General features: G+C 26.6%; 2 protein-coding genes across 3 annotated transcripts in view; one reads left to right on the top strand and one right to left on the bottom strand.

Moving 5' to 3' along the window:
* LOC107454339 (WD repeat-containing protein 82) overlaps positions 1 to 7,757 on the bottom strand; it is a 34,605-nt gene extending 26,848 nt beyond the window's left edge. Inside the window, exon 1 of the mRNA XM_087166595.1 lies at positions 7,582 to 7,757. Within this exon, the coding sequence (XP_087022721.1) occupies positions 7,582 to 7,757 (176 nt within the window). The remainder of the gene's footprint in view (positions 1 to 7,581) is intronic.
* Positions 7,758 to 8,010: 253 nt separating this feature from the next.
* On the top strand, positions 8,011 to 26,329 carry Gint3 (GDI interacting protein 3). Of its 2 annotated transcripts, none has more exons than XM_071178511.2 (7): positions 8,011 to 8,147; positions 13,321 to 13,649; positions 14,544 to 14,634; positions 17,398 to 17,589; positions 20,684 to 21,075; positions 23,856 to 23,985; positions 25,779 to 26,329. In XM_071178511.2, exons 2-7 carry the CDS (start codon positions 13,420 to 13,422, stop codon positions 26,025 to 26,027), a joined length of 1,284 nt encoding a protein of 427 aa, XP_071034612.2. In that variant the 5' UTR covers positions 8,011 to 8,147; positions 13,321 to 13,419; the 3' UTR covers positions 26,028 to 26,329. The 2 variants fall into 2 exon arrangements, with proteins under 2 accessions (XP_071034612.2, XP_042895062.2); XM_043039128.3 differs by lacking the exon at positions 8,011 to 8,147 and adding an exon at positions 8,278 to 8,557.

The raw sequence follows: 26,329 nt of genomic DNA, 5'->3' as shown, positions 1-26,329 counted from the left end.
CTATGTTTACAAATAATTCGAATAGTCGAAAATAGTATTTTTTATTATTAAATAAAATGCAACTTGCAATTTATTTAAATCAGTAATTTTGACATGAAACTCAGGTTATATATCTTAATGATTATAATTTAGCTCATCTCATTTGTAATCTTATATAATAATTATAAATTTAATTTTTAACAATCTACATTGAACTTTTAGTAATCTATTATCAACCAACAACCATAAATTCCAAGGTCAGGGCTTTATTGCTAACATCCGCTGTAGCATTTTCGTCATGGTGCAGGGATTAGGTTCCCAAGTACCATATGATTAATGGATGGGAGGCCTTCTTGTGTCTTCATTGATAAGATTTGGTTTCGAAATAGTCAAATACTGTATAAATATAATACACCATTTCTTACAATATATTTAATAATTCCTTTAAAATGTCCATTATAAATGGCAAAATTTCCTATAATTTACATAGATTTAGCAAATTTTTTTTCTCCATAAATGCTTATAAAAAGTAATGCTTGCATTAAGCTTTCATTTTTATTTAAAAATTCTATCATAAATTTTTTATTTCAAACTTTCTTCATAACCACTTATCATCCCACTAAAAATTAAGCAAGCCTAATAATATTGCGATCCAGTTGCAGATAATAGATTCAGACTAAAGGCATTTGATTTATATGTAAGCATAAGTAACCTAAAATGTTAATATTAGACAGTTATGGGTGATTCTTTGGAAACATGACAATTGGAATGAAAAAAAAAATTTCAAATTTAAAATCTTCAAAATAATCATTTTTTTTTTTGTATATTTATTTAGTTACATTTATTAATATCTTACAGACCGCAGTGTAGTTTATTGAAATTTGTTTAAGGAAAAATATTTAATTGGTATAATCAATTAAATCTTCAAATCGAGCAAAATTAGTTGCAAAAATTAAAAAAATAAAAAGCTTTTCTTAAAATTTATAAATACAAAAATCAAGCTGGTCGAGCTGGGTCGTAGAGAGAATTTGTAATCTGACTCAACTAAAAATAATAAACTAAATAACCTTTTCCTAACTTTTCAATAAATTCTGCATTCAAAATAATCATGTCTATAAATCGGAATTGTAAAAAAATTAGCCCAACTCCGATTATGAAAATGATTTAGACAAATGTTTATAATCATGAGGATAGAAATATTACTTTTATTAATCTTACTACAATCGTTTAAATTATTACTTATTACAAAATTAATTTATAATCTTTAAACGTTTTTGAGCCTATTTTTTTTTTTTTTTTTTACTAAAATATTAAAAAAGTACACATAAAGCTATTGAGACTGAGGGACAATCTAGCTATTGATTTTCTGGAAACGGCAAAACGTTATGATTAAATGAAAATAAATAATATTAATTGCGAAAATATAAATCACCATTGAGATAAAAAAAAGGGGTGGGGGAGGGAACTTAAATAGAAAGAAAATTGTAAAGAGGAACGAAATGTTTCTGTTACATTAATTATTCTTTGTAATTAATTCTATTTTCACCTTCAAGGCGATCTTTCAAAACTATTTCGTATTTTTACAAACTTTAATTCCTGATTTGGATTATTTTAAAATTAATATTGTCTATGGAGTTGTAATTATTTCTAAAAGCATAAATACATTACAAATAATAAAGTTAACGAATATCTTTTAGATTGATAGGTTCATATCATTGACGCATAATTAAACATATTTTTTTTTTGTAAAATTACTTACTTTTTAAATAATTACATCCTAATACACTTTTATAATTAAAAATGTATTTATAATTATGATTTTATGTCAATCCATGTTAACATTGCAACAATTTTTATAGCAAATAATACATATTTATAAATTACTTTATTGAATATTTAACAAATAAGGTATCCTTCAGCTCATAAAATTCCTAAGTCAAATTTATTAAGCTAAGTTCTAAAGGTAAAAATTAAATTTAATGTATCATGGTTAGTTTCCTTCAATATTTATTAAAGAATCAGCTAGGGTTAAGACATTTATTTGTTATGCGTGATTGTGCATTAATATTTTTTACAAATGCATGTCTTGAATCTAAGATTAAATGAAAGTTTCAATGATCGGTCGGTGATTGGCTTTCTGAAAAATTTGGAGTCGAAAATTTCAACTATCAACTCTACAACTATGGTTCGAAAAATATGAAAAACTGTTTTAAAGATAAACTAAATATATAAAACGATTAATTGTAAAAAAATGTATTAAAAATTCCTACATGGGTTTTTTAATTTTATTTTTGGAAAAAGCATAAATTATTAATAGAATAAACTTTATATTGTGAAGAAAGAAGAGTTAAAATATCTAAAAAATGTAATTGATAAAAAAATCGACTTTTTTTTACTAAGAAATTTATTTGTAGTATACTCTATTAAGACGGTCAACTGTAATAGCATTTTTTCCCAATTTTTTTTATTATTAAAATCTTTCACACATTTATCTCTCATTTCCTTTATGTTAGTCAATAACTATTTTAAAGTTGCTTAAAGTTAAAAAATTAAAAAGTTGAAAAAAACGCATAAAATTTTATTTTACTTGCTGCAGGGTTCCCACGATCTGGAAAATTTTTCAAAGTGGTCGCAAATGTGAGATAAAACTAGATATTTTAAGCAATTAAAAAATATTTAATTTAAAGGAAATATATATTGGTGGAGAAAATAACTCAAGAATCGAATTTACGAATGAAAGATAAATTTAAGCATTTTTCAGTAGTCTTGAAAAATTTTAGCTATCACTCATTTATTTTTTCCAGTTTTTTTGTTTGTTTTTAAAAGGCGTTTTATTTTGTATGTTTCTGGCACAATTTTTTTTTCTTATGTCGAGGATGAGTTCAAGGTGCATAAATCCCCATGGCAGAAGTACCTTGAAATCTTGAATAATCTAATATCTGACATTGTAGGAGTTTCATTTAATATAAAATTTAATAATAATCATTTAATAGAAAATTCTTAGTTGTATGGTGGAAATAATAATAATAAAAATAAGGTTGAAAAAATATAAATAATAGAAGAAATAATGATAAAAGAAATAAGAATAAAATATAATAAAACAAAGAGTTAGAAATAATAATAAAAGAAATAAGGCTTTTCATACCTTCAAAATTTGACGTAAATCAGGCACTTATGCACCAGTAATAAAGTCGGACATTCGTTGATCACGAAATATCCATGCATTTCACTCAATGAGACAGATATGAATAACTCTGTATCAATTTGCCCTTTACAACACTATTCTTAATATGCTTGCAATAAATTTTACTTACAAAGTTTTTTTTTTCAAAAACCGTACTTTAAATTACTTTCAGATAGAAAAATTTAAATAAGAGAAGTTATTTCAAAAAATATAACATAATGAAAATCTTTTAAAAAAATACCATAAAGCTTCAAATTTAAACTACTGAGTTCCACACAGAATTTTCTCCACCCTCATCAAAAGAATTCGAAATTTCACATTTTTTATTAGATTTTACAATAATTACAAAGCATTTTATGTAACATAAATGCGAGTGAGTACAATGTGGAATATTTTTAACTAAAGAAAATTTTGCAGATTCCAGACTTAATAGTTTTTTTTTTTTCTAGACTTAACAGTCTTTATAGACTTAATAATTTTTTTCATGTTTTTTCGTTTTAAAAATTTTCATATTTGGTTCTTTCAGCAGTCAACTTATACACCTGACATACCAAAAATTACAAGCGCGCAATCAAAAATATAGCGGGTCGACTTATATACCGGTATATACAATATACAGAATTTTATATTTTTACAATTGGGTAAATTATGTTATAAATCTTCATTGTAGTCATTAAACTTATGGTTATAAAAATAACACTTGCTAAGATTAATTTAAATCATAAATGTATAGTTTAATATCGTAAAAACAGAAGTTTCGAAATAGGCTATCTTTCAGTGCGTGTAGATACGTTGATCGAAAAATGACGTTAATAAAGTGTGACAAAATAAAAATAATAAAGATTACAAGTGAAGCAGGATGTAATGAAAACTATTTAAATATTTTTATCTAAGAAAATCAACTTCTGGAGTCGACTTGCTAAGAAAAGAATTATTTACTGATTTGAAAACAATAAAAAATACGGTATTTTGATCTGTCCCGCAAATAACCAAACAATTTGTCGATTCGGGAAAATCTATTCAGCTTCAGTATTTTTCATTTTGGAAAAACAAAGAGTTTTGGAATTATTGGCTAAAACTGAAGTTTAAGCACATCATAAATAAATGCTAATAATTAGGCTAATATTATGATAATAATTAAATGCTAATAATACGTAGCGGGTCCTAAAATTTGGCTGGGTCCAGTTATTCAAAACTAAACAGAAAAAGAAAAAAAAATCTAGGTGTATATATCTATAAACTACTGACGTAACTTATGGACGATGGGAGCTACCTAAGGCAGCTGTTAATGTTAAACCTTGTAATTTTCAACTACACCTAGAAGATAAGAGGATTCCTAAGTTAAGCCCAGCAACCTTATCAAGTCGACCAAATTCGATTTCGTGAAGAATTTTGTAGTTAAACCTAACGCTTATTCGTGGGAGAAGAGAAAAACCGTCCATTGTTAGCCTGACGGTAAGGGAACTCAACCGGAGAGAAATTGAACATATTGCATCGTTACCAATAGATAATTTTATTCCGTTATGCTTCAGTTTTATGTAAGCACGAATAATAAAATTTCTCGAAATAAGTTTATTATGTCAAAAATTAATTTTTTTTTAATATTATTTTATGGATGCGTCCTTCTTCTCAATCTTAAAGTAACTTTCTGTATTATTAATTTTATTATTCGAATTCTTCAAAATAGAAAATTCGAAAGACTTCAATCTTCAAAGAAAGACAACCAGAAAATAAATAACTTATCAAATGCGAAAAACATGAAGATTTTCACCGACATCAGAATTTTTCAATTGAAATTGTGGGATTGATGAGAAAAATTTAGAGGAATCGTATTTCACCACTCTTAATGACTTTTTATCATTTATTTCTTTTATATTACATGCATAAAAGTAACAATTTAAAATTTCTTAAACTAAGAAACCTTATTCGAAAGTGAATAATAAAAAAGAAATTTTTTTAATTTTATTTTTCAGTTTCAGTTAATATGTAATAAAAATGGGTTAACGTCCACTGCAGATTGGTAAGCAACTATATCAATCTTCAACGACGATTAAGTGCACTATTTCCATCTTTTTTGATAAAAACCTTTAAGGTCGTAGCTATATGGAATTAATAAATGAGAAGTCATAGAAGGGGAGAGGCGAATTCGTGAAAGCAGGACTTTAAAACTAGTTTATTATATGAACCTTATTGACCCTACCCAATATTTATTTCTGAGATCAATTTTTGAACTCAGAAATAAATATTAGGTTGGGTCAATTTTATTGAAGGCAAATGCATATAATTGATTTATTACATGGCAGTTTCTTCCTGGCATCCCCCCCCACCCGAGGCTGAAGTATTAATAAAATATCAGAATCTAGATTTCTGAAAAACCATGAAAAAAAAGATTAAATGATTGAACCCATTAACCCTTTTCTATTGACACTAGATAAAACTTCTTTTTAATAATTAATTGAAGACTATAAGTGTTATTTATAGAATTCGAAACAGAAGTTAATACCGAGAAATTATTTGAGCGAAAAATATGTTGAAATGTAATTATTAGGAGTTCAATAATTTTTAAACTATTTAGTGCCTCTGAAAATTAGTTCGTGGATATCAATGCATTAAATGTTTACATAAGGCGTTTTAAATTGTTACATGCGTAAAATTATTACATTTACAAAATCGGAGTTCCGTCGAAAAAAGTTGGATCATACAGGGTTTCATAATCGAAAAAAATTTGGGAATCGCTGTCGTAATACATACTTTTTTACTTGATTGAATGCTCTTATTCTAAAAAAATGTAATTTATTTTAAATTTTATTCACCCTAATTATTAATGGAAGTTACTATTACGAAATAATTTAAGTCATAAAAAATTTAGTTTATAAGGAATATTTTTTTAGTCATGAAAGCATAACTTCAGTATTGCAATGGTAATAAATTTCCTCTAAGTCCCATTGAAGGGGGTGTGATAATTTCAGATTGCTCAGTTGAATAGGAAGAGAGCGGTCTTTTCTAGAAGATGAACTTTGACATTGATGAATTTTTCCCCCAGTGCAGCTGTGGGCTTAGGCTCCTCTAAGGCTGTGGGAGGAATGCCTTCTAAGAAAAATATCATGTGATGCTTTGGCTAGTTTCCCGCCTAACACGCCAAAACTAACGTTTTGATTGGTTCGATAGAAAAGCGCGCACTTCTGTCTTTCAATATGGCTGAGTGGAAAGTTTTGCAAACTGTTTTTTTTGTAAGAGTTTTTATTTGAATTAATAATTTATTAAAATTGTCTAATTTGTAATAAATATAATTTTATTTCTTAATTTCAAACTCCTTTTTTTTGTTAATTTAAGATTATTAAAAAGTTACTGTTTATTTCCCCCCTTCTCTTTCGACTCGATGTTTATTCGTAAATGAAGTAAGTTTTTTTCCCTGTATTTTAAAAATTTTATAGTGTATAATTTAGACGTAATGCATCTTTATTTTTTACTAATTATTGTTTTTTTTTAAAAAGTAAATATAAATTTAAAGTTAGTATGATTTTGCTTAAAATTTATGTTTAAAAAAAACACCATTTACTTTGCTTAATTTGTTTAAATAAGATCTAAATTGTATAGAGTATTATAATGTTTAAATACTGGAAGAAAAAGTATTATGTATTCAGTTTTAATATAATAATTATTTTGTTTAGAAATCGATAACCATAAATTGAAGTTTAATTAGAAATTTCTCCGAGAAAGTTTAATTCAATTAGTTATTTAAAGAAAAAAATAGTTTTGTTTCATTGAAAACGTTACCTTAAAAGCATAGTATTTAATATGCAATAAATATAAAAATTATTACGTTTGCCAAACTTTCCATTTCGAATTAACAGTTAAAACTTAACAATTTTAAAATGGATTAGCCTACTTGAATAGAGTTTCCATAAGTAAGTGTTTATTTATGTTTATCTTTGATTTTCTACTTCGTTATCCTTGTTTCTTTAAAACCCAGATTTTTCACTCTTGAACTATGTTTACATTTTGCATGCGATTTTTTTTCTATCTTCTGTACCTGTTATTTCAATTTCCTCCCCGTTCCTGATATCACGACGGTAACACCGTTCTTTTTTGGTCCTCTCCTCTTAGAGAGCGCCTTTTCTTTCCCCCATCTTCCCCCTTTCCGTCGTGAGGTCATGATCGGGTTTCTCTTTTTCCTCCTACCCCTTGGCGGCCTATCTAAATAGGTCGCCAAAAAATTGGCGGCACTTGGCCTTGCCGTAGTTATGATAATCATCCCTAAAGTATAACTAAAAAATTAGCGAGAAAAGGAGTTCTGAGAGGTATAATAGGTTTAAAGTAAATTAGGCGCTTTCTTTTGTTTACTGTTTACACAAGACACCTGCTTGATAGAAATTTATGATAACTGGCCAAAATGAAATTCTTTTTTATCTACTTACACTCCTTTTTCACAGTCATATATCACAATTGAATCATCATCACTGCTAGATATTAATGTTTTACCGTCCAAAGAAAAATCAATACTATTTATACGATCAGAATTTTCACTAAATACTTTAGCTATTTTAAACGTCTCTACTACATCAGTAACAAGTTTCAGCGTTTCGGGATACATAGAGTATCACTTTAAGTATGAAATTATTTACATAAATTAGTTAAATAGGCTGTAATAAACAAGGCCAACAAAGCTAATAAACAAAAAATTCCGAGATCACACAAGCTCAGAGTGCACCATCTTGTAGCGTGAATCGCACCGGTCAGCAGACAACAACACAACAATCACCAAACTACAAATCATCTCTTCTTGACATCCATTTTTGGTTCAAGTTAGGTGGAGGCATGAAACATTTATTGATGACTATTTTAGAATTAAATAATATTTTTATCGCTCTCTTCATTTATAGATTCTACAATAGATCCAGACGGATATTAATAAATTAATGAATAAATTATATCACCATTATTTGTGACTCATGGATGAACGTAAACTGAGAAAACTGGGATAGTTAGTTTTTTTTCTGTTTTATTTCATATTTTCTATTTGGCAACGTAATGGAATAAATAAAATTTTAATTCTTAAAAAAAATTATTGCAAACTGTGAGGAAAAAAAATTAATCTTTGCATTATTCATAGAGCTTATTTCAATAAAGGTCTATCCTATGATGAAATGTCATCACCGAATATCTTTTCTAGCCTTACTGCTCCTTCTGGTGTAATAGATTATTTTCAATCATTCCTTCCGGAAGACATAAGTTCCCTATTCGATGATAATTTTCCAAGTATAGATCCTATAGACGACTTTCAACTTCAAATTTTGCGTGTAACATTATTTATACTTTGTGTTAATCTAATTTTCATATGGATAGCTTGGAGAAAGTATGGAGAAAAAATAACTGAAAGATTTATGAAACCTGGTAAAATATTAAGCTAAATTCTGTCATTTAGTTTATCAAAATTAACCTAAACTTTTGATTTGAAATTTAACGTTTTGAACCATTAATTATATTGATCACGGTAACATTATGTTTACTTACGTTTCTATCTTGATGTCCTAAATCTGTTGTTAAGTTGCAGAGTGTCATACCATGGCTTTTAAATTTATTCTTATTTATTTACTTTTTTTTTTAAGTTTACTTTGATTAATTTTTTCTGATTGGTATCATTTGTACCCACAATGATATTTATTTTTAAAAAATGAATATTGTGGTTTCTAATATTTTTATTGCTGTAATTTTTTGGGGATGCATTTTTCAGATCACATTTTTTTTAAAAAAGAGCAAATCTACCCAGTTCTCATTAGTTTGGAAGACTCCTTTTTTAAACTTGGCAGTAATTTTGATACAGAAATGTTACTTTTGCCCTATTCTGTTTTGTCTTATTTTAATTTTTTTGCATCTCGATGCTCTAATTGTTGGTAAACAGAGGTGATTGAATTCTCAGTTTTTCGTTTCTGGAATGCATTTTTATCCTTCCAAGTCAAAAAATTAGATATGTGAAATCGGGTATGTGATTTTTCTGAGAAATTCCACACATCTCAAGACCTCCGCACAGCGAAAACTCATAATCTGACGAAATTTTCACAGAGTATTACAATTTAAATTTTGAACATTTCACTAAACCCTGTTGAAGAGACGTTTGCATACATATCACTCTTCCACTAATTAGTAGAGATCCACCAATTTGATTCCTTGGTTTGACAGATTTTTGCCTTTTTGGATATTAAAAACTGTGATAAAATCCACTAATATTGCAATTCATATTCACACGATTTTAATTTTAAACAACCATTTTTTTATTTACTTGATTACAAAGTTACACATTTCGATAGTAGGTATTTACTAGATTTTAAAATTGTATGTTACGATTTGCATTCACGTGATTTGAAAATCTAAATTCTAGATTTTTATTAACGTGTTTTTAATATCAATATCGTGATTTGTAATCACGCGTTTTTAAAATTCAATTTACGGTTTGTATTCACATGGATTTAAAATCTAATATTGCGATTCGTATTCATGCAATCTAAATATCATGCATCACAATTCATATTCCACTTTTGATGTAAAAATTCAATATCGCAATTCATATTCATGTGATTTTAAAATCCAACAAGTAGATAATTGCCAAGAAATGTAGACCTCCACCAATATTTTAATTTTATTTTTTTTAATGGATAAAAATTAGTGCCTTTTTTAAATAAAATTATTTGCTTATTCCATATAAATTGAGCGTGTGAGGTTAATGTATGTTAAAAATGTTGAATTAAATAATGTAGACACAACTTTAGTTAAATATGCATCACCACCTTAATTTAAACTATGCTGGTGAGATTTCCTTATAAATCTATCAACGATCAGTAATAATATTTATTAAATTATAGACCTCGATTGTGTTAATTTCTCTCTTGCCGCATCAATCTATGAATGTTGCAAAAGATATGTTAAGGTAACACAGTTTAGTAGAGATCTTTGATTGGTAGTGGCATACAGTAAAGATATAATTAATTGTAGGTGTAAATAATTGTTTGTATTTCTATCCAAGAATTTTGCCAGCATATATTATAGTTTCCTACAGTTGTAATAAGAAACCTCATCAAATATGTTTACTCTAGCATTGGTAGACTTCAAACCCTGTAAAAATAAAAATAATATAGTTCCAAGAAAAGCCATAAAAATGAAGTGAAGTTCTAAGTGTATTATTCAACTGAAAAATTCATTCAGCAAAACTTTTTTTTAAACATAGTTTTTCAAAGCTCTTACTACAAAGAAAATAAAAAGCCATAGTTTCAGTGCCTTAGACTTTAAGCAAATCTATAATTTTAAACTATCTATGCCAACTTGCTATGAAAAATTAGCTGAGCTTTAGAACGGACAAATAACTTAAATATTTTAAAAGTTATTGAACTTTTTTGAAAGTCACCAATTTTTTCATCTAGATGAAAATTATTGAAATCAATGACTGATTCTATGCATGAAGACATAGCCATTTTCTTTTCTTTGTTAAGTTTTATATAATTCAACTATGGTCTCCAGTGATGAAATAAAAATTATCTAATTATTTGAAACTTGAAAAAAAATGATGCCTAGCAATGAAGTTTAAGGAAAGCCATGACTCTTATATGGTTCCATTAGAATCTAGGAAAAAAATTTGAGTGAACTATTTAAAGTAGGGGTGCACAACCTTTTTGAGCGAAGGGCCACTTGCACAGCAGGTTGGCTAACGAAGGGCCGCACATGTATTTAGACATGCTAATGACAAATGCAGTGATGTTTATTTAAACATTAGCGATCTATTATTTTTATCAATAAACTTAGTAATATCAATAACTTAGTAGTGTTCCATTATTAGAATTCATTCAAAAATAAAAAAACTTATACTTTTTTTTTTTACAAAAAAAAAACTTGCTATTTTTATCATATGAACAATGGATTTATCAAAATAAATAAACATTGAAGAAAAGAAATGTTTTTTTTTTATCATATCATGCAATACGAAAAATCATTTTAGAATTAAATTCTACTAAATAAAAAAAACTGCAATGCCCACAGAATGAAAGTAGGAAAAAGTTTAGTCATAATTAAGTAATATAAATTCAAATTAAATATTTTAATTGAAAAGTTATAGGTTTTAAACAAAAGCCTAAAATAAAAACAAAACTGTGATATTTCAAAATAAAATTCAATGCTTATTTTGCAATGTACTTTATTATTTTATTTTATTAATTATTAGATTTTTTTATATCGTAAACATTTTCCTTTTTATCGAAAAAGATCACCTAAGCAACAAAAAATTGAAATCTAAACTACAAGCAGTGAGCAGTTTAAAAATTCACGTTTTCCGCCATTTTATGAATTTCTCAAGTTGCAATAACATTGCATTTAAATTAGAGAGGAATGTAATGCGTATTTGGCCCTTCTGTGAAAAATTCGGTTGGTTAAATGATCAATCAGATATTCGGCAGAATATTTTTTAGAAATGTATTTTTCTAAGTTTTTTTTTTATTTTTGAATTTTTATTGATATTACTTTTTTTTTAAAATTATATAGTAATTCGGCATAAGATTTTCATTTAAAAAATTAAGAACATTTTTTCTATCTTTTTATTTTCTTCAAATAAAAAAAAAAACTTTTTTAGACGTTTTCATTATAACTCAGTAATTTTTAATAGCATTTCTGTTGACTTAATTCTTTTTTCTTGGCTTTTTCTGGTAATTGAAAAACTGAAATGTTCAGCTTTAAAAATATTTTTCAAAAATTAAGATTGATTTTTATGTTCTCTGCTTCGCTTTTGGACATTTTCAAAAACATTCTTGATTGTCCTTATTTTTTAGAGTTAATTTATGAATACGTTTTTCCAGGAAATATTACCAGGAGCATTGAAATTTCAGTTTCAGTGTTGCTATGCTGCTAAAAGATTTTGCTATTTGGCCCCAAGTGTACGGCGTTCAGTCGATTTTTTCTTCTTTTTTTGCCGAATATTTGGTTTTTGATCAAATCACAATTCATTACCACATTCGACCAAATCATATTCGTTGCGGAAATAAAAACGAAGGAAAAATAACTAGGATTTACGATAAAACTGTACCGAAATACCGTATCAAAAAGAGATTATTCAATTGCGCGATTAACAGTCACGTGTCATGATAACATAATAGTTAAATAACGGGATTGTCAGTATCATGTGGAAAAGTATAGAAATAATTGGGAAAAAATATATTTATGCTGAACTCAGCACGAATAAAGCGTGTCAAATGCATGATTTGAAATTTGCATGTCGTAATAGAATAATGAGAATGTTTTATAATACATGTGAACGCATAGCAATAACTGCTAAAAAAAATTGTTGAAAAAAAAAAAAAAGAATTGCATAAGAAAATGATAAAATATCACTTAGATTTAAGATGAAATCATAACAAATAAAGTGCACAAAAAGTGATAATTTAAATTTGCGATCTGAAACTCGCGTTGTAATAAAAAGACCGCAGGCCGCACTTCAGTAATCGCAGGCCGCACTTCAGTAATCGAAGGGCCACATTTGGCCCGCGCGCCGCAGGTTGTGCACCCCTAATTTAAAGTAATAAATTGGAATTTATGACATATTTTTATAAAATGAACCTCATCTGCTGAAGCAATCAAAATCAATGCCCAACCTCAAACATTAGAGAAGAATTATGTAGAAAAATTGTCCTATCTGTGTGTTCTTGGTTATTGCACCGAGATTTTAAACACTTATAGAAATTATTTTTAATATTTTTTAAAGGTGAAAAAAAACATTTGTTGTCTAGTCAACCTTTAAGATATTTATTTTAAATCGAAGTTGGTTACATTAAAAGAAGGCTTACACTGAAACAACTTACTTCATATCTGATCATTTAATTAAATTAAAATAACTGATCACTTAAGTTTTGTCAATTATTTTCAATACATAAAGTGAATTTTAATTAAATATTGCTTATGTATTTTTTATCATGAAATGTTTGTGTACACGAAGAGTGTTTACAAAATGTGTAAGAAAAATAGAAGGAAAAAAAGCGAAATTTATTAGCCTAAAATAAATTGGCTTATTATGTTGTTTGAATTGTAGTTTTTTTTTTTTTTTTTCATAATATATTAAAAATTGAGATTTTATTATGACTAATGCATAACTTTCTCTGACACCAAAATATTTTATTTTAAAGCTTCCAGCAAAAGTCTTGAAGATTTGAAGAGAGAAGCTACTGAATTGAAACTACCAAAAGAACATACTCCAAGAATATAATTTTTTTCTTCTTTACAATATGAATCCAATTAAAAAATTATTCAATAAAATAAATACTGAAAGGAAATTTAAAGAAGCTGGCCCAGGGCATAAACTCAATGAAGTTTCTAATAGAGATCACCCCACGCCTTCTTCCAGCAGTAAAGGTAGACCTAGTCAACACATCTCATCTGAGGAAGCACGCCGTGCCGGACAAGCAGCATTGGCCAGAGTTGAACAAAGGCAGAGCTCTCAAAGTACAGTAAATTGGTAATGATTTACTTTATATATTTGCTAGGGAATTTGCTTACCAGCTCCAACAATTGCTTCACAAAGACCAGGGTCAGACCAATTACCTTGAAGCGCCAGAGAAAAAGGACTGGAAATACAAATTTATGTAATCAAGATTATGATTCATCCAAAGTTTATGATTTGTGCAAAATTGTAATTCGCATGTAATTGGAAAATTTGAATAGTTATTTTTTTCACTTAGTAGCTTCAGAGATGACTGGGTTGACCCTGACAAGCATTTAGTTTACTCATGATAAACAGATAGTTGAATTGAAATTAAAAAATTTTTGATTTAAAGATCTCAGAAAATTTTATTCTATTAACACTGATTAAAGTTTACAAGTTTAGTTCCATTCCAAAGTCCACAAGTTTGGTTAATCTATTTACCTCTAATCATTTTGTTGGTTACTGTAAAAATTTGACTATAAAATACTATTCTGAAATGATATTAAATAGCAGGGTTTTGTCCAGGGCACATTTACTACCGTTTAGCGGCACTTTCACAAATTCAATTTTGGGAAAAACAGTAGTTTCAGAAAATACTTATAACATATTTTTGAAAAATATTTAAATATTTTTTAGAAATATTTTCTTATTTTACCATATTTTTGTGTTGATTTTTTAATATAATTTTTAAATTTCACAAATTATGTCTAAATTTTCACAAAATAGGTACCTCTCAAAAAGAACCTATACAGACCCCTGAATAGTTTTTCACCTCAAATTTTATTCAACCACATTCAAAATATCATTTACTTCTACTAAGTAATCAATAGCATGATATTTCATTCATGTAAACTTTATATTGATTTGTTCTGAAAAATAATTACAATTGTTATATATTTTTATATTCTTATAATTAATTTCCTGTAGGTCGCTGAAAGCAACCAAAGCACAAGCTAGAAAAGAGATGGAACTTGAAAATGCTGCTAAGGCCAAAGCTGAGGCTAAGTCAAAAAAGGAGGTAATTATTCTTTAACATGATACATTACTTTATTTGTTTTTTTAATAATGTGATTACAGCATAAAATGAGATAAAATTCCTTTTGTAACCAATTAAAAAAAAAAAAATTTTTCTTCAAAACTTTTGCCATTAAAGTTAATGCATATCATCGATGAGTTTTTAAAATCCAGACATAGCTCGAATTGCATGTTTACAAAAATGGAAATAGCTCAAAATATATGTTTACAAAACATTTAGGAAGCTCAAAAAGCATATTTACGAAAACTGACATAGCTCAAAATGCGTGTTTAAGAAAATGGACATAGTTCGAAATGCTCTTTTATAATGCTAATCAATGAGCACAGAATTTCGACACTATAAATTTTTGAATCTAGAAATATTTTCTTGGTGAGCTTTTAAATATTTTAGTTTTGATATCCATAGTTTTCACTGCAAGTTAAATACTAAAACTTTTAAACATTAAACGACTACTATTAACCATAATTATTGAACAACTTTAAAAAATTATTATTTACTATACAGTATGCAAAATGAAAAAGAAATTAACACAATAATAATTGGATTTTAATGATCTATGTTTCAGTCTTAATGATTAGGGGTACTAACTTTAAATTGAGTTGATAAAAAATTCAATCGATTATATTGATTAACTTAATCACTTGTAATCATAATTAGAATATATCATAATTTTGATCAAGACTGTAATCAGGATTATACTAATTAACTACAGTAATCAATTGCTTGTAATCATGATTACAAATGTAATTGGGATTACAAGTAAGCAAAATATATGATTGCAATAAAATATAATTGTATTCAGTATGTATCCTTATTTTGTAATTCAGATTGCGTAATAATATATTTTGTATGTATTTACGTACAACGTATGTAAATGTCAACCTAACTAAAATATATAAACATTTGTATTTGATAAAAATGTGTGTACATATCAGCGCCTCAATATCTCAGTAACTTGATCAGTAGAGCAGTCAAAATTTTGAATCTCTTAATGTTAATTTTACTTTTTGCATCCTTCGCCACATTTCAAGAACCTTTGTAAGCTAATTGAAAAAGATTTGCACACAATTAGAAAATTATTTTATCCAAAGATCATTTCTGACTCAAGAAATTTTTTAATATTTATTTAATTTCTATTTTATTTAGTAATGGTAAAAAACATTAAAAAAAATCGAATGTCTACAAATTTTTATATGAATGTTTCCAGAGAAATCGAAATGTATCTTTTCTGCATTCAATTTCTCAGGAACTCTTTGATTGATTTTATTCAAATTTTGTATATTTCTTTATAAAATTACATTCTTTAAGCTGGTGTAAAAACTTGTATGCCTTATAATTCAAAAGTTTTTCGTCTAATATTAAGTAAAATAATAAGTATTAAAAATTATTTTTTGTATGGAATTTTCTATAGGTAAATGAATTTTTTAATTGTGTGCAAAAATTTTTTGATTTGTTTAAGAGGTTCTCAAGGGACAGGAATATACACAAAAATTAAAACTGACAGTAAAGGCCCAAAACTTTAAACCACTCTCCTGACCAAACTATTGGTCAATAATTTCAGATTGGGGCTATGGCCTTTATCTTCAAAAATCCAAATTCGTCGAGAAAATGTATGTTTTGATTCAGAGAAAGTACGTTTTTGTGTCTGATTTCGTAGTATAAAATATCGTTTGCACTTATCGCTTTTTAAATAATTAACTTATTGCGATCTTAAATAATTATCATATTTAAGATCGCCCCTCTGAATATTTCTGATTGATTCCTAGAACGTAAAAATCTGATAATTAAATCAAAAAATGGTTCAGAGTGTGGTTTTTTTGTGCCTAAATTGAAAATGCATGTATTGTACAAAAGTACAGTGCACCAAAAAAAAAAAAAAAAAAAACGGACCACCATCCTTAATAACTTTTGAACTAATGATCGGATCTTCACAATCTGGAACTCAATTTTAATGGTTGTGGGGGGTGCTGACGTCAAATATGCTAATTAATAAGCAGGAGATAATTTAAATTCTGAAATCAGACTCAAAAGCATGCATTCTCCGAGTAAACATACCCTTTTTTCAATGGATTCGGGTTTCTGACCCTCAAAATATGGGGAAAATATTTGTTCCCCATAGTTTTGTCAGAAGAACAGTCCAAAGTTGGGACAACTTGTTAATTTTACTTTTTGCGTATTTCACCTTATTTCAAAAACTCTTTAAGCTAATTGAAAAATTTTTGCATACAACTATACAATTTGTTTATCAAAAGATAATTTTATGCGAAAAAAAATAGATTTTCGTAAATATTTTTTGTTGTTTTGCTTAATAATAGTAGAAAAAATTTTGAATTGTAAGGTATTAAATTTTTTTGATTTAATAAATTTTAAATATATGACTTTTTTAAAATTCAATATCTCAGGAGCTATTTACCCGATTTTGCTCAAGTTTTGTATTTTGCCATGTAAAATTAGATGCTTTAAAATAATGTAAAAATTAATAAACATTTTCTGAAATTTAATTTTTGCATGTAATTATCTTAGTATAAACGGACTTTATAATTGTGTGCAAATCTTTTTCAATTCGCTTAAAAATTTCTTGAAATACAGCAAAGTATGCAAAAAGTTAAATTCACTCTATAAAATAATTTGCCAAAAGCGTAGTACTTGACACCCCTGTACTTCTAAGGAATTGAACAATTTTTTTAATGATTTCCATGTTGTGTCCCTGAAAAGTTTAATCTCATTTTAGCAATTCTTTCCTAGGTTGTCAAAACAGACCATTCCATTTTAGCTGTATCTGGGGTATATTTTAAGTGTCCTTTACTTGGTCCAGAAATTTTACCTAGGAATGAAATGGAGGAACGGATAAAGACCTTTTTGTATGAGCAATATGAAGAAGAAAAAGGCCTTACAGCATGTTTAATTATTCACACTTTAAGCAGAAATAAAGAAAAAGTATGTTTGCATTTTACATTTAAAAGTACATTGAAAAGTATGCATTTTACATTTAATTTTTAACAGACATGAACAATTAATTCATTTCAAAAGTAGTTTTATATTGTAAATATAAGTTTTCCTACTTATACTGCACAGAATTTTAGATTTTTTAATAACTTTAATTCAATTTATAACTGTATTGATCAAAATAAATATATAAGTGAATACAATTTTTGAAAAATAAAATAGCTAATACGGAGAATTTTATTTGTTTTCCATATCATGATGTCATATGGCATAAAATATAGTCTGCCTAAAGAACTCTCTTCCCCAGAATACTCTGGAGTACTGTCGGTGACTATGGTTTAAAGATTTAATCATTTTAAGTAGGGATGTGGTGTATAAGTTTTGGCAGGATTCAGTGAGGGGATAATCAAGCACACCCCTCTCTAAATTGTACTTTCTTTTTTTCCATTGTAGCAGACAATCTCAGGCTCTAACGGGAGTTCATTAGATAAATAAACAATAGCTTTGCCCATTATATTTTTCTGCAATTCTATGTACAAACTTTGACTTCCTGTTTAGGCATACAAGACAAAACTCAAGTAAACTTCTTTTACGATTTGTCTTTGGATTGATAGTCAAAATATAAAATTGTCGTTTAAATAATTTTGTTTGCAGGAAATCATAATAACTTAATTTTAAGAAATTAATCATTTTTACGTTGCTTTAACTTCTTAACTGGAAAACCTGAACACTTTGCTGTTCTACAAACCTTTTTTTTTTTTATGATATCTGCTCCAAGAGAGTTCTATTATATATATATATATCTTAATTACGTGTTTATTTTTAGCTACTTTTTTTAAGAAATCATCACAAGTCTTATATTTTCTGAGGAAGTTATTTTCTCAGCAAAAATGCTGTTTTATAAACAATATATGTTAAAGGTACATGCAAATTAAAGATTTTGTAACCTAAGAACAGCATAAGAGCATTAACCAGGTACTTGCTGTGAAGGCCTAGCAATAGCAACGTTTACGGAACTGTCATTGAGGAGACTGTTGATGCCCTCTTGTTTCATCTAAACGGTCATTCCCTCAACAACTATGCACCATACAAAATCAACGGTGTTGATTTTGTATGGTGCACAGTAAATATTTACCATAACAGCTCTTGAAAAGTTTACGAAATTAGCTATCTTGGAAATTCTTCCACCCTTGGCCTCAAAGCCAATGATCATGCCCTCTTAGATGTGGGATAAAAAACTTCCTTTCTATATTATGTCAACGGTTGCAATGTTTTCCGACTCTCTCGGACACCCTTTATATGTATATATGCTCCACTGCAATGTGCTTCCACCTGCCTTCGATTTTTGGTTATTTTGCATTGACATTGAAAGTATCACATTAATGTGGCTGGAAAAGTGTATCTTCCAAGGTCCATAATAAAAACTTCTGCAGTATCTATCATTTAAAAAAACAGTATACGTTTTCTCCATTAATTTTGCTTTTTAGTACATAGTTTTTTTTTTATTTAAATTAGTACCAGTAACTAAAATTAATTGAGCATCATTAATGTCAATAATAGTTTGCCAATCTTTTACACTCTCTTAACCCTTTGTTGCAGAATTTATATTAAATGTTTTTTTTTTAATTTTTTTTTTTTTACTCTTTTCATTATTTTGTGTATCAATTGAGGTGTGCAAAATCAGTGAAAAATATATTATCTAGCATTATAATATTTTATGGTTTTTAAATACAGCATGAAACAAGACTTTAAATCTACATATCTTACTCGCCATTAAAGGTCAAATCTTCCAAACAATAATTTTTTCAAATTTGCAGACATTTAGTTCTAAGAAAAACAGTTATTAATCATTGAAAATTTCTTTAATTTACAAAATCAATTATTGATACATTTTTGAATATGAATGAAAAAAAAATTCAAACTGCTCTTTTTAGATTTCATATTTTAGTACAAATAGAAATATGATATTTTTACAGATTTTTTGAATAATTACTAGACTGTTTTTTATTATTGAAAAATAGCAAAATAATTTATTTTTTTTTGTAATTAGAGCGTCAGAAAAAAATATATAAGAGGGTCAAACAAATTAGTACTATTTCTCCATTAATTTTGCTTTTCAATTCAAAACTTAATTTTTTTATTACAATTGCTGTTGATTTTAAAAGCATAACTGTACATATATAGGGGACATAGTCTGCCTGTGCTACCATGATCACATTGATCATTCACATTATCTTGCATAACGAATATAAAATATTTAAATATTGCAGAAGGTGCAATAAACAACATTTTTGATTAGAGCTATCAAGCATCACATATTATCTTTAAAATATTTGACAAAGCTGAATGGTCTATAGTTTAAAATATTGACTTCAGCTTCACCAATAAGAAACTTTCATTTTTTTAAATATCTCGAAATTAAAATAGAAATGTAATTGTTCTTGTTCAACACCAATTGTTCTTGTCTACACCAATAAGAAACTTTCATTTTTTTAAATATCTCGAAATTAAAATAGAAATTTAATTGTTCTTGTTTAGCTTCATGTTAAATGTCAATATTTTTAGTTCCTAAGTATACTTGCAATTTGGTATGCAGACATACGCATAAATTCTTTACATTATCATATATAAAGATTATTTTCAGTTTATCCATACACCAAAAAAGAAATCAATGTGGACTAAACCATTGCAAATTTGCTAAACCATTGCATCTTGCAATGGTTTAGCAATTTAGCTGTTGCACCAACCTAATTTTGTCTCATGAAGGAACAATTATGAAATTTTATTCTTAACGTTAAATATTTTAAAAACTATTATTAGTGTTATTAATTAACAGATGCAATATAAGAAATGAACTTTTTTTATAAAATCGAGATTCTGAGCAAGAGAATGTTGATTATTAAGGGTTCCATGGGTGAAATTAATTGGGAACTATTGATCAAGACTATTGAATTTTAAACAGGTCTTTTTTCATCTTTTGCATAAATGTTATCTTTAGATAATTAACTTTTTAACATTTAATAGCATTCATAATTATTTCATTAACATTTTATTAATAATTCTATTTTTCCTTTTTCATTCGTAGCTTGGTGTTGCTATAGAAACTCTTTCTAGATATCTAACAAATATACTAGACAATCCAGAAGAAGAGAAATATCGGAAAATTCGATTGAATAACAAAGTTTTCCAAGAAAGAATTGTAGGTATTGAAGGAGCTTTTGAATTTCTATCCGCTGCTGGATTTTCCAAACAAGTTATTGACCATGAAGAATATTTAGTATTTTCAAGGAGTCATGAAAGTGACTTTGAAAATATGCAAATGTTGAAAGAAGCTCTCTTAAGTGCTGAACCGATTCTTCCTTGCTTAGACCGAAATTTGAGAATATTGCGTCCTGCTCAAGTAGCTGGTGAAATAAATCTTCCAGAAGAGTTTTTTCATCTTTCAGCTGAAGAACTCAAAAGAGAACAAGAAACTAAGTATGTGTATCCATACGTACTGATTGTTCCTTATTTGACTTTTAATTTAAACAGCATTAAAGATTTTAACAATGCATATACTGGCATATGAAAGTCTTTTAATAAGTCCTTAGAAAATTCTTAAGATAATGCTCTTGAATGTTGGCAAAATCAAGAGTTTTTTAAAGAGATCAGATTTATTTGATTTAAATTGGATATATTTTTTTTAAAACTTTTTTTTGTAAACTTTTTTAGTTAAATCAGGTTTAATAATTATCATCCAAATCATCTGATAAAATATATTAATAATGCTTAGTATTATGAAGGCAAATAATTTTGTTGAAATAGTTAATATTTTTAACCAAAATAAAAATTATTATTTAATCATAACAAACTAATCATATAGTTAATTATATCATTTTTATTTATTTTTGGATAAGCTAAACATGTCTTAATTAACTAGTTTTAGCTACAGTTTTACTTTAATAAACTTAAAACTAAATGGAATAATTAAAATATGTTTATCATAAACAAATTATTCTACACACAGCCCCAGTGGCAGAATTTGCAGAAATAAAATCTGCAATATTATTTTCAAAAATCCAAATTTGTCTGCAACCTTAAATGCAAGAAAAGATTATTATTTTAAAAATTCAACTTTATCTTACTTACATATAGCAAAATTTGCAAGTATAAAGTCTACAAAAATTATGCATCAAAATTTTATGTTGTTCAAATTTAAATTAGTTATAATATATGAGATTGAAAATGAATGGAATAAATTTGTATACAGTCTAATCAAGTAACAGAATAAAAAAAATTGGTTACTTTTTGTTGTTTGAGATGTTTCCTCAATTAAATTTTTATTAAAAAGAAGTTTAGACATGTTTTAAAAAAGATAGTGTCAGCAATTTTTTCCCTTTTTCTTGTTTGCTTTTTAAAAAGAAAAGAAAACTTAAATGAAAAATAATCTGCATGTGCTGTAATAATCTGTAGTGCCTGCTGTCTATCCTGAGGGATTCTGCTACTTGACATACAGCTTATTGAAAATTATAATTTAAAACTTTCACGTCACTTTTATCTACTTTCAAGTCTTTTTATATATATATATATATATATATATATTATATATTAGTCTATTTTGAAAGGTAGTATTTTATATCTATTTCTTCATTATTATTTCTTTACGCAAAACTTTAATTATCAATGAAATGAGATTTTTTTTTTTTAAAAAACAATCATGACCTAAGAATATATTTTTAAATAATATTATGTTTAGATATTTTTGGCCTAATGAAGTCTCAATGATTTTTTTAAAAAAACCAAAATGTATTGAAATCCAATTTTAACCATTAAAATCATGCCAATTCTGATGCTTGTTATATCAAAAAAGGTTTGCTCTTTAAAATCTTTATCTCTCACTACATAGTCGTTTGTACATATTCAGCGGAGAAATGTTGTTAAGATATTTATGAAGAAAAAAATATGTCTTTCAAAATCAATTCCCATGTTGGTTTGTTACATCCAAATATAAAGATATAAAAAATTTCAAGTTTTATTTGAAAATTTATAGGAAAAGTATAGTTACCAGTGAAAATTTATTACTCAACAACAGCAATGTAAGACAATCATATTTTACGAGGCCCTGGTCACAAACATATCTCAAATTATACTGCATGGAATTTTCAATGAAAATATTGATGTAAAAAAAATCTTGGCAAGATGGGTGCTGCAAACATTTTTTTCTGAATATGTCATGAGGAATATTACTTTTTAGTTTTAAATATTACTTGGAATAAAATTGAATTTGTCTTTAATAATGAACATTATCTTTTCTTAAATAAAGTACATAATATGGTCCAGGACTACTCCAAAATTTTTTATGTCTATTTTTGTGTTGAAATTTTATAAACTATGTATTTTTGTGAATAATTATAACACTATCGAAATGTTTATAATCAAGTATAATTTTTTTAAAAATGCATTTTTAATCTTACACTCAAAACTAATTATGTTTAACAAAAAGTTGATTTTGGGTTTCATAAAGACAAAGCATTGTTTATATGTATGTTAATTTTCAAATTTTGAACATAAATTTAAAGCACATTTCTCATTGAAAATATGATAAACCATAAAAATAATTAATTATAAGCATGTGGTGTTATTTTTATTATTTATTAGTGAAAAAAGAATTTATCTAGCAGTACAGTTTTTTTTTTTTTTTTTTTTTAATAGTTGCTATTAAAATTATTTGGATCAATTCCCAACAATTAGTCTATAGCAGAACTAAGTTCTATTTAAAATTTTAGTTTAAAAGAAAAAATTAATAGGTAGTATTTTAAGCATTCAAAAAGACGTAAATGATATTAAGTGATTGTACTGTTAGAAACAGAGTGTCTTTTAGTCAGTTTTTTTTTCTTTCAATAATATAAACAAATAACTCTTTTTTTTTTACTCCACTGCAACTTCTATCAACTGAAATTAAAAATTGCTGGCTTAAACTAAGTAAAATAGATGTAATTATTTTATTAAAAAGTTGTGCCTTATTTCATAATTTAAAATATAATTTACACAAATCTTATTTACACTAACACTTCCTAACCATTAAGATTGCTTTTTCATACGTTAAAATGTGTTCATTAGATCAGTAGTTATTAAGGTATTCCATTTCTCATTTATGGCTCTGTATGTAAAATTTTTATTTTCTGAAGATTTACTTGGGTCTTAAATACCAATCTGTTTATGTAGGGCTTAATTCATTGTTATTAACAAATCTTAAAAATAATACATTTTAATTTTAGAGCAGAAACTGTAGAACTTATGACTCAACTTCGCACCAAAGCTATGCGAGAAAGAGATGAAATTAGAGAATTCCATAGGTATAAATTTGCCCTGATAAGGATTCGCTTCCCAGATGATATTTTCTTGCAGGTATGTAAAAGAAATTGTTTTAACTATAAAAATATTAGTGTACAGGGTGTACCGGAATAGGTATCCCTAATTTTTGCATTGCTTCTTACTCACCAGTTTTTTTTTTTTTTTTTTTCTTCTTCCACATGAAAAATTTCTTATATTCTTTTAGTATAAACTTCCTCTTGACTAAATTTGTACAGTTGAAATGCATGCCATTTGTAAGCTTATTCAAAATCTTTATACAAAAGAGTTAAAACTTGGTGAAATTTTCAAGAGTAAAAAATGTGACTTGAGCTAATATTTAATATAGCTAGTACTAGTTTGCTGCTTTAAATGTATAGCTTGTGAACAAAAAAATAATAATAGTTATTGCACTCATAAAGAGATACACACATTTCTGAATTTTGTACTTTTTTTCTTCGATTTTAACTTCTTCAATAATGATGGAAATGGGCACAGATTTTCTCTTTAAAAATATTGTAACCTTTTAAAAAAAAATCATGAGGTGAAGTTTCATCATGTATTTCTCATGCCCTTAACATTCCTGGGCTAGATTGTTTAAAAGTATAGTGCTAAAAAGATTAAAATACTGAATTTCTTATGCCCAGAATCTTGTTTATTTCTCGACCCATGAACCAGATGGCCAGAGTATCAAAATATTTGTAACGTAAATAAGATATAGTTACTTTATTTTAAAATAGTTTTCAGCACTGAAACATGTAAGCTGAAAAATTTACCCAAAAATTGAAAATAAATGCATATATTGTTCAAAAATTTAGTTTTATATAATTTTCTTGAATATAAAAAAAATTGGCATTTTTATGACTGTTTTCTTTAAAATTGTGCAATCTTTTATAATTCTGATAACTTTTATTTTTTAATATTTTTTTCTAATCAATGTTAATTTTTATATTGAATGCCTATTAAATAAGGAATGTTCACAAGACATAAGTATATAAATATATTGTTTTATTTTTTTAGTTATGGTGATTGAACTGATTATTGTTTGTTATAAATTAATGAATTAAGCTTTTTTTGAAAATTCAAAGAAAAGGGAACACATATTCAAATCATACAATTTTAATTTTGAAAGAGTTGCAGTGTTAAAAAAAATTAAATTTAAATATTAATCTTATCTAAAAATCCCCATTTTAGTGTTATATTAAAAGTAATAATTTAATTCTTCCTTACTATAATTTTATATCTTTTATTATACCTTGTGTTGGTTTTATGTTTTGAGAGAGCTATTAATGACATTCAGTAAAAATTAACTTTAATTGTAAAAGTGGGATTTGATAATTTCATAATCATAACCCCACACAAAGTAATTAAATTGTCTGGAATTGATTACTTTGGTTATGATTATGAAATTACTTTGATTATGATTTCAATATTTTTATTAAATTTTAGTAATTTTTCAAAAAAGAGAATTTATTTTATAACATCACTATGCATAAGTTAAAATTTTAGTATTTGCTATATCATAAAATGTTTAAAAAAAATTTGCATCAATGTGCTATTTATTCTAATTGACTCACATTACTGAACAAAACTTCTTATTTTATTTCCAATTATGGTAAAATTTTTGCTTAAGGAAATATAAAATTATTGCTTTAATATTTGCCAAAAATGTTTCCTTAGAAATGTTTGAAATGTTGCAAAATTGTAAGCAGCTCCAGAAATTCATATTACAAATCTCTAAATGTCTAAATCCTTAATTAATGTTCTTTAAATATGTTGCAGGCATGGAATATATTTTATTTTAATTATAATAAGATTAATATTTACTATTGTATTTATTTTACTGCTAGGGTACATTTTATGTTCATGAAAAGTTGCAGGCAGTGAAAGAATTTGTAGCTGAATATCTTAGAGACCCTTCAAAGAGCTTTCAGATTTTGCTCCCAGGAGGATTAAAGCTTACAGACAACAGTCTTTCGTTATTAGAATTAAAGCTAGTGCCTGCAGCCGTTTTGAATTTGTTGTGGGAGAATGGTTCCGGAGAAGATAATGGAAGTTATTTAAAACCTGAAATTCTCGCTCTTCTTAGTGATGTGTAACCTATTTTTTATCTTTAAGAATAATTTTAATGCTATTGCTATTTATGAACTTGGTAAATTATTGTTGCAAAGACTATCCTGTGTAAAAACATAATGTATGTTTTCTTTTTTCAAATTTATTTCAAAACTTGTTGCTTTTAAAAGTTCTCCAAATATTTATGTACAAAACAAAATAAAAATTTTCATCTTTGAGCATATCTCTAGAAAAAAAAAATATTTTTATTGTTCCTAAAACACTAAAATGCTATCTTTCCTTACGTGGACACTTCAACAAAGAAGAAAAAATAAAAAGATTAATCTAA

The sequence above is a fragment of the Parasteatoda tepidariorum genome, chromosome 6 (genome assembly GCF_982258835.1).
Source record: "Parasteatoda tepidariorum strain Cologne lab strain chromosome 6, Ptep-v5.0, whole genome shotgun sequence".
Lineage (NCBI taxonomy): Eukaryota > Metazoa > Arthropoda > Arachnida > Araneae > Theridiidae > Parasteatoda > Parasteatoda tepidariorum.
Note: the sequence above shows the minus strand (reverse complement) of the source record. Positions and strands in the feature narration are given on the sequence as shown.